We start from the raw sequence: 9,593 nt of genomic DNA on the forward strand, positions 1-9,593 counted from the left end.
GCTGGAAAAGATTTATCTGTAGAGGTGACAAAAGGTTTCCTGGACATGTGACTAAACTAGCTTTTGAGAAATGAGTAAGAATTCACCAATGAGCTGAGTGGTAGACATTCTAGAGAGAGCCAAAACATGCAACATCGTGAAAAGATAAAAAGATATAGAGTCCAGGGAATAAAATGTGATGGGCAGCAGAAAATGGGGTTGTTGGGTAAGGCAGAAGCCAAAATCTGTAGGTGATGAAAAAAGGTGAACAAAAGGGGGCGGGCTGGTGGTAGTGACACAATTCAATATGTGTTTTAGAAAAATAACTCTCTGATCCTAGTGTAAGAGATGAACTGAGAGAAACTGGAGATGGCGAGATTAGTTAGGAACACTTGCAGATGAGCAGACAAAAGATGATACAGGCCCTAACCAGTCTGGCTCAGTGGATAGAGCGTCGGCCTGCAGAATGAAAGGTCCCAGGTTCGATTCCGGTCAAGGGCATGTACCTTGGTTGCAGGCACATTCCCAGGAGGTGTGCAGGAGGCAGCTGATCGATGTTTCTAACTCTATCCCTCTCCCTTTCTCTCTGTAAAAAATCAATAAAATATATATTTTAAAAAAAGATGATACAGGCTGGAACCAGGAGAGGTAGTAGAGATATTATTATCCTCTACTTGTGCTTTCATAATCCAAAAAAATCTTGCACTGACGAACAAAATAGGTCCAGAAGCATGAAGGCATGAAACAGACTGACATATCACAGATGGGGGTAGAGGGGCAGATAGGAAGAGATTAACCAAAGAACTTATATACATATTTGCATAACCAAATGGATACAGATAATAGTGTGGTAAAGGCCTGGTGGGGTGGGGCAGGGGCTGAGAAGAGGGGGGGAAAGGGAGAAAAATTGGGGGACATCTATAATACTGTCAACAATAAAATAAAATTAAAAAGTTTTAAAAAGCAATAAAGAAATATTCACCCATACAGAAGAGAACACATAGAAGAATCAGTTGCTACATTTTATAATATTATGGTACGTTGTGTAGTCTTCTGTCAGTATTTATTATCAGTTATTTAGTTTATGATAAAGAAATAACTTTTGATTACTCATTCTGTCTTGGACTGTATCAAGATCTATATTTTTATTATAAAATTTAATAAAAATAAAGTAAAAAAATTATTGCTACTAAATATCTATACCATCCATATATGCATTTTTCAAGACACTTACAAAATTCCTTATTTAAGAAAAAAATTCCTTATTTGTATTTGCTTATGACATAAAAAGTAAGTCAATAGTTACATACTGGGAAGAGGAGAAGGTGGTGGCAGAATCCAGGCAGATGATGAACAAGGACAGAGAGACCTTTTCACTGTGTACTTTTTTTTTTAACCAAACCTGAGAATACGGTTTTTTCTGTGTGTGTTTTTAAAAATATTTATTTATTTAATATATTTTTATTGCTTTCAGAGAGGAAGGGAGAGGAAGAAAGAAACAGAAACAATGATGAGAGAGAATCATTGATCAGCTGCCTCCTGCACGTCCCCCACTGGGGATTGAGCCCACAACTGGGTATGTGCCCTGAACGGAATCGAACTGTGATCTCCTGGTTCACAGGTCAGGCTATTTGTTTTTTTTAATTGATTTTAGAGAGAGAAGGGAGAGAGGGAGACAGAGAGAGAGAGAGGGAGAGAAACATAAATCAGTTGCCTCTCATACACACCCCGACTGGGAATCAAACCCACAATCTAAGTATGCGCCCTGACTGTGAATTGAACCCCCACCTCTTGGTGTATAGGATGATGCTCTAACTAAGCCTCTGTGTACCTTTTTATACTTTTTGACTTCTAAACTGTGTGGATATATTACTTATTCAAAAATTTAAAATCAGAAAAACAAAACATTTCCTACCCATCTAGGTAGATTTACCTGTGTGTGTTTCCACATTCTTTAGCATGGGGTTCTGTTTGCCTCGTGGGAAAGATGCAACTTGAGGATCCTGCCTCCTTATAGCACATTTCTCCAGGTCAATCCTTCTGGAAGACTTGTTAACAACTGCCAAGTTCCCATTGCTGCAGACAGATTTTGCTGGTCGTTCATTAAGATTATCCTTCGGAATGGGGGCCATGCTGTTCCTGGGCCCTCCACTTGTATGTCGTTGACCCTCCTGTTTTGGTGGATTCCTGCCTGGACGTGGCCTCGCCCCCTCCACTTCCCAGGGAGGCCTTTTCTGTGAGTGTCTTCTCTGTTCATTGCGTCTGGCCCCAGACCCATCCAGTACTCCTTTTCTACAGGATGCATCTGAAGAGTCAGGGTGGATAACCCCCACAGGTTTGATATTTTCAGATCCGGCATCCTCAGGTTTGGGTGTCACTCTGTTACCCCACTCACATTTGAGTTTCCCCTTGACTTTTGGTCCTCTACCATAGCTATACACAAACTGGGCTGCTTTTTTTGGTTTTGCTCCCCTGGGATCTGCACCAACAATTTCCTTCTCACTTTCAGAAGGGCTGTGCTCTCTGAGCTTTGTCCCACTCTCTGATCTGGCCACACTTTCTAAGCCAGATACATCTGAGGTCTGGTCAGCTACACTTTGTACTCTCTTGACTTTGATATGCTGCTTTTCACTCCTCAATTTCTGTACAGGTTGATTCTGAAGATTCTTGAGTGATTTATTAGAAGCAGAGGATTGGAAAGAAAGCTGTTGACTCTTAGGTTTGCTTCCTGAAGGATGGTAACTGTACTGATGAACAGCAGAGATGTCATCATAAGGGATTTGCCTGGAAAGGTGACACGGAGGTGGTGAACTGTAATTTCTTCTACCAATCCTATTAGAATCTAGTCTTCTTTGACTCCCACAGTGTAGACCAGATTTTTTCCTCTCCTGAGGAATGAACTCAGAAGCATCCGTATTGAATTTAAAAGTACCTAGGACACAAGAAACAGACATGCCAGGAAATTAATCAGTTAACCATGAAGCCCATCAGACCGTAAGCCATATCTAAAAGTTATTTTCCTAAGGACTTTGTATAAAATGGGCTCTTAGTAAAACATGTTTCCTTTGAAGGTGTTGGGTTCAAGGTGTTGTGGAAGACTGATCATTGCATGTCCAGTAGCTTCACCAATAGCCAGCGCTGAGAGTTGCTAAGTAAAACTGCTCACCTGGGCCATCAGGCATTATTTATACATGCATTTACTTTAACAAAAAATTTAAAGTCAGCAAATAGTTCAGAGATGAGACAACAGTCAGCAGGTTCCACGTCGTCTTTCGAAACTTTAATGCAGCATTGTGCAATATCAAGTAAACAGGCTTAGCAACCAGCCAAATCAGTTTGACGTCTGGCCCTCCAACTTATGCTACAAGCTGAGGTATATATCACTTGATTGCTTTTTGCCTAGTGTCCTCATCCATGACAAAAGATGATAATACTATTTTAAAGGGTTATTGTGAAATTTAAAAATGATTTCACATAGATAGTACTTAGCATAGTAAGTACATTAGTTCTCATCTCTTCCCCCCAGGAATATATATTAGCTGTTCCATACATAACCTTTATAATATAGTCCAGAATCCCAGAGTCTCAAAAATTAAACATATGCCCTATTCATTTATTCCCCCCAAATGCTTCTTTGTATAGTCAACTTAGTCTCATTTTATCTGGAGCACAAAGATAAAATGATTTGCCTCAGGATACAAAACTAGTTAGTAGCCAAGTGAGAACTATATGTAGCATATAGAATATACTATGAATTTATAGGGCCAAAGAGACATGGGCTTACTTATTGTCTTTTGGAAGTTATATAGCCCCCGTTTTCTTATATGTAATGGAGATAATAATAATTCCTACATCAAAGAGTTGCTATGAAAAGTAAAGCAAATTAGTAACATGTATAAAGTGGTTAAAATGGTGCTTTATTATAGCTGTTAGGATTACAGACTATCTGAGACACACAGACCCAACCACAGATGGGAGCAGTTCACCGCCTGGGGGCTTTGGGTTTAATAATAATCGGGTTAGGTACTTTGTTAGGTACTTAACAGGTGTCAGGCACTATTTTAAGCACTTTGCATGTGTTAGCTCATTTAATCCTCCCTCGCATTCCTGACAAGAAAACTGCTACACAGAAAGAGTAAGTAACTTGCCCAAGGCTACAAGGGTTTTCTAAAGTGAATTTAGAATTCCACCCCAGGCTATATGGTTCTGGAGACCATGCTCTTTCACTATCATCATACTACACTGTGAGAGGTTGGGCAGCTGGTACCATAGAAATATACACAAAAGAAGTGAACGAGATCATAAAGGTCATAGGGTAACCTCTCATTCAATCCAGAATTTGTTTTGAAAGCTTTCATATAGGCAGAATTCTTGGGATGGGGTGGAGGGCCTTACAAAATGGCAAAAGACTTAGACAAATTCAGAAACTGGCAGAGAAGGTGGGAATGGATAGATTAGACCAAGTGGGTATTGTGCAGTCCTTTCCTGCTTGAAGAAGTAAGGTCGGAGAGAGAGGCAGAAAAAGGGTCAGTAAATAACTGGTAAAAGATGGGAAGAGGGTGTTTCATGTTCAGCAGTAGGGAGTTGATGCAACTAGAGATTCTAGACAGGGCAGTACCTACTCATATACAGAATACGCTCCACTAGACATGATCCCGTAGGCCAGGGGGCCTCAAACTACAGCCCGCAGCCACATGCAAATACAAATACTGTATTTGTTCCCGTTTTGTTTTTTTACTTCAAAATAAGATATGTGCAGTGTGCATAGGAATTTGTTCATAGTTTTTTTTTTTTAAACTATAGTCCGGCCCTCCAACGGTCTGAGGGACAGTGAACTGGACCCCTGTTTAAAAAGTTTGAGGACCCCTGCCGTAGGCAAAGCCCTCAGAAAGAGCCTTAAGAGACATAAGGAAAAAAGGGCACATGAACCAGGAAACTGGACCTGAGACTCAGACAGATCTGAAACACCCTTTCCCCCAACACTATTTTAAGGAGCTGGAAGTCACTCAGTAAATGTTATGTCTCATACCAAGGCATTGCTGTGGTGCAAGTGGTACCCTAGGTCCAAGATTACATGGCAGCACCGTAGGTGTCCACGGGTGGGTGGAGCAGAGTAAACTGGAGATTATAAAGTCCAGAGACAAAGCTGGCATAGGAGTCCGCACATGGGCAGAAAGACAGCCCCCAGGACTGGGCTGCTGTTTGAGGACAGAGGCAGGCAGGCAGGAAAGAGAACGAAACCTTGAGTGGGGATGGAGGTGTGGGTTAGAGATCATGCTGAAATAAGAACACTGGAATAGAAACTAAGGCAAAAGCAAGCTCTGGCCAGTAAGAGGGAGTGGGGAGACCTTTGGAGTATGGACTTTGTCTCTCAGTAGATGGGGCGTTGGAGGTTGTAACCTGGGGCACAACACTGTTGGCCGAAACTATGACTCACAACTAGTCCCATCCAATTCTTCTCCAAACACTGAAATGCACACGGGAAGTGAGCCTGAGATCATTGGGTCCATTTTAGAGGAGGTGGGAAAAGAATGGGTGACGGAGTAACAAAGGCCAGCATGGAAGGTTCCTACCCACCAAGATGACATAATACCCAAATCAGGAATGGGGTACACCAATGCAGGGTGTTCTCCAACTCTCTGGCCAAGATCCACAGTAATAAATACATTTTATCTGCCATCCAGTACACAAATACATCTATATTCTTCTTAGTACCCTAACAGCTGGTAGACAGCAGAACTAAGACTCAAATCAACGACAGTTTACAAATTTCATGTTGCAAATTGCTGCCCTGTTTTTCAGAAAGAGTGGGGCCTGAAACCAAGTCAATGTAGTGGGTTGCGACAATTCTTCAAAAGAAATAGAAAATCGTGTACTGAGAAAGTAAGGAAAACCACTGCCTCCCGAAATTTTTGTTTCTCTTGTATATTTATGTATGTGTGCACTGAGGTCTCGAAGTTTAATGTTTCTTCTCGGTTACTGTCTGAGAGTTTGCAAAACAAAGATCTAAGGTGCACTCTGAAGAAAATGGAAATAGATGGTACATTAATAGCCAAATGAGGCTGTCTCTATACACAGAGGTTAACTCCGGGAGAGGAAGTGAGCTAACAACTATGGAGCAGGTACAGTACAGGGCGGGATCCCTCCCAGGAATTAACTTAATTACTCCCAACTGACGGGTGAAGAAGACTCAGGCACACCGCGAGTTCGTGGAGGCCGAGATGGGAAACCACAGGTGTTCGGCGCGCGCCCCCGCCGCTGCCCCGGGACGCGCGGATACACCTAACGCACAGCGTGCAAAGCCACTAGGCGTCGAGGGCCCGCCAGTCACTGACGCCCGCTTCTCGGAGATCAGTGCAGCCGCTGCCCGGGGAGGTACGGGACACCCATATCGCCGCGCTGGGACAAACCCGCTCTCCCTGGATACCCAGAGGCCGGGTTTCACGACGTAGTCGAGGATGGTCGAGGTCTCCGTCAGCACGACGCGCGCGCGGCTTGGCCCTTCCGAGCCACTATCCCCAACCCTAGTAGGCGCCATTCTCGCGATATGAATGGCCGAAGCCGTAGGACCCGACCCTGACCAAACCTTCGCAACTAGAGAAGGGCCCACTCCCACACGGGCCAGAGCAGTACCTGAGACAGGAGGAGCCTCCGCCATCCCGTGCGTGCCGCAACACCTACAGCGAGCTCTGCAGCCCAGCAAGCGCTGTCACCCGGTCACGTGCCCTGAACTTCCGGCGCCGAGAGAACGTTCGCCTCAGCGCGCCTGGTAGACGGGCCACAGAGTTTGCGCGGCCCGAGTTCACTGTGTGGTGCATCCCTGACGTCAGACAGTTGCGCCACGCTCGGGGCGGAAGGAGGAGACAAAGTGACTATAGCTTGCAATATGGGCGTGGGGCGTGGGCGTGGGCACTTGCGTAATCATCGTTTTCGTTTTAAGATTCACTGTGCTCACCTGCTACTATGCCCCTTGCTCTCCCACCCATCCAATTTCCCTTGGTCTTCTGAAGTCAGCTCGGACATAATCTAGAGTAGTTTACGTTAAAGAACACACAAAACTGCCCAGATGGCCTGGCTCGGTGGTGGAGCGTGGACTCACGGTTCCATGTTCGCTTGGGTTGCCCGGATTATGGGCTGAATTCCCTGTGTGCGGCGTGCAGGAAGCAGCCGATCAACGATTCTCTCTTATTGATGTTTTTATTTCTCCCTCTCCTTTCCTCTCGTAAGTCAATACAAAAAATATATATATAATAAAACAAAATTAAGTGGTCAAAAGGCAATCTTGGGACAAACGATCTGCAAAACAACGGGTAATATACAAAAAGCTCTTACAAATCAGAAAACGATAAACCACATGTTGGAAATGGTGAACGCGGGCGAGGGGATTGGGGGGATAGATGACAACACATAGGAGAGATACAACATGAAGGGGAAGTTTGGAGGCGCTGATAGTTTTTAAAGTATAAAATATAAAAACAAGTGAATGTGTGGAGTGTTTGTTTTGTTGTTGCATTACAGAATAGAACACAATATTTAAGTGTGAAGCATCTACATTTGTAAAGTAATTCACTGGCCCAGGCTTTCATGAGAATGGGAAATGGATTCATACATTCACACACATTTTAATGCGTACTCTGTCTCAGTCAGGCCTCACTTAAAGTGCTAGAGGTAAATGATGAGAAAATATAAACATGGTTCCTGCCATCATTAACACTAGATTGCCCAAGGAAGTCATTTTGACTGCTTGGGAAATTAGTACTCTTGTTATTGAAATTGAGTAAATTTCTTATATGACCAGTTCGGCTGTGTATTGAAATAACAGTTTTCATTTTTTTTCGATTACCATCACATGATAACATACAAGTACATGATAAATTGTCGATACTGGATAAGTTGCAGTTGCTCAATAAGCTAAAATAGTACTTGTTATTCGAATCTTTATGCAGTGATACTCGTTCTAATAAGTTATTTCTTTTGCGCCCTAAATTCATGAAAGAAATGTCAAATAGAAGTGAGTTATTGGAAAAGCTAAGGAACATAAGTGAGGAGTGCTCCAATATTATTCTTTCACAATGCAGTCATTTTGACTGCTTTTGGGCAATATAGGTATATACTAAATTTCGGTCTAGTGTTAAAAGCAATGTAGGGGAGATAGCCCTGACCGGTTTGGCTCAGTGGATGGAGCGTCAGCCTGTGGACTCAAGGGTCCCGGGTTCGATTCTGGTCAAAAGCATGGACCTTGGTTGCGGGCACATCTCCAGTAGGGATTGTGTAGGAGGCAGCTGATCAATGTTTCCAACTCTCTATCCCTCTCCCTTCCTCTCTGTAAAAAATCAATAAAATGCAAAAAAAATAGGGGAGATAAATGTAAATTTTTGGCTTTACAGTTGTGAGCACACAAAACATAGTTGATTCTTGTATTATTATTTATTAATAATAATTATTTGCCTACCCCTGTATTTAATCATCCAAATATCTGGAAGATAATGAAAAAAAACATTGTTGTTACCCAAACAAACCTAGTATACAGCTTATGAATGCAATACTAAAAACCCTATATTCTTTCTACCTCCGTCTTCTAATTCACTGATTGGATCCTCAGCTTCCCTTAATCTGCTGTGTATTCCTTCCAGTGTGTTCTTTATTTGTGCTCAGTCATCCTTTATTTCTGTTTTCATAGTTACTATATCTTTTCTCATGCTGTTGAGCATCTTTACCATCATTACTCTGAACTGTGTTTCAGATAAATTTATATCTATTTCATATCTCTTCTTCTGGAGAATTCTCTTGCTCTTTCATTTGGAGGTTGTTTCTTTGTCTCCTCATTTTGGCTGCCTGCTTGGGTTTGTGACTATGTATTAGGTAGATCTGCTACGCCTCTCAACCTCTAGTGTGGGACAGTGTCAAATGCTGTTTCTCTAAAAAGTAAATTTTAATGTGATTCAGCGACTTCTTATTCTTGGGTCAACCACTGAACCACACTGGCCGGGCAAAAACTAAGTAGTTTATATTTACAAATTAACATTTGTAAAATAACTACAAATTATATTGTTGTTATGAAAGAAACTAACAGAGTAACAGTAATAAAGACTTACTAGGATCTGTTTCAGAAAAATGTGGCCAGTGCTGGTCGGGTAGCTCAGTTATTGGAGTGTCATCCTGATATACCAGGACTGCAGATTCCATCTCCAGTCAGGCACATACAAGATTCAACCAATGAATGCATAAATAAGTGGAACAACAGAAAGTAATGTTTCCCTCTCCCTCTTAAAATCAATAAATAGAGAGAGAGAGCCGAGGCCGGTTTGGCTCGGTGGATAGAGCGTCGGCCTGCGGATTGAAGGGTCCCGGGTTCGATTCCGGTCTGGGGCATGTACCTGGGTTGCGGGCACGTCCCCAGTGGGGGGATGTGCAAGGAGGCAGCTGATTGATGTTTCTGACTCTCTATCTCTCTCCCTTCCCCTCTGTAAAAAATCAATAAAATATATTTAAAAAAAGAATTAAAAAAAAAGGCATATTTGAACTCCCTTTCAAAGGTTCAGAACCAGTAAAATTATGTTTCTGCTCTTGGTTTCCACTTCCTTAAGATATACTCCGTACAAATAGAGGAGAGA

The 9,593-nt window shown here is 42.5% G+C and overlaps 2 protein-coding genes across 4 annotated transcripts in view; one reads left to right on the top strand and one right to left on the bottom strand.

Moving 5' to 3' along the window:
• The window catches only part of NFX1 (nuclear transcription factor, X-box binding 1), a 58,551-nt gene extending 51,699 nt beyond the window's left edge, over nucleotides 1-6,852 (bottom strand). For all 3 annotated transcript variants that reach the window (XM_006758586.2, XM_015560577.1, XM_015560576.1), the window contains exons 1-2: nucleotides 6,613-6,852; nucleotides 1,913-2,911 (exon numbers count right to left, since the gene is read on the bottom strand). In XM_006758586.2, the coding sequence (XP_006758649.1) occupies nucleotides 1,913-2,911; nucleotides 6,613-6,637 (1,024 nt within the window). In that variant the 5' untranslated portion in view covers nucleotides 6,638-6,852. The remainder of the gene's footprint in view (nucleotides 1-1,912; nucleotides 2,912-6,612) is intronic.
• BAG1 (BCL2 associated athanogene 1) overlaps nucleotides 6,163-9,593 on the top strand; it is a 33,371-nt gene continuing 29,940 nt past the window's right edge. Inside the window, exon 1 of the mRNA XM_006758591.2 lies at nucleotides 6,163-6,256. The gene's annotated coding sequence lies outside the window, so the exon portion shown is untranslated. The remainder of the gene's footprint in view (nucleotides 6,257-9,593) is intronic.

This window comes from Myotis davidii, unplaced genomic scaffold (genome assembly GCF_000327345.1).
Source record: "Myotis davidii unplaced genomic scaffold, ASM32734v1 scaffold534, whole genome shotgun sequence".
NCBI classification, from domain to species: Eukaryota; Metazoa; Chordata; class Mammalia; order Chiroptera; family Vespertilionidae; genus Myotis; species Myotis davidii.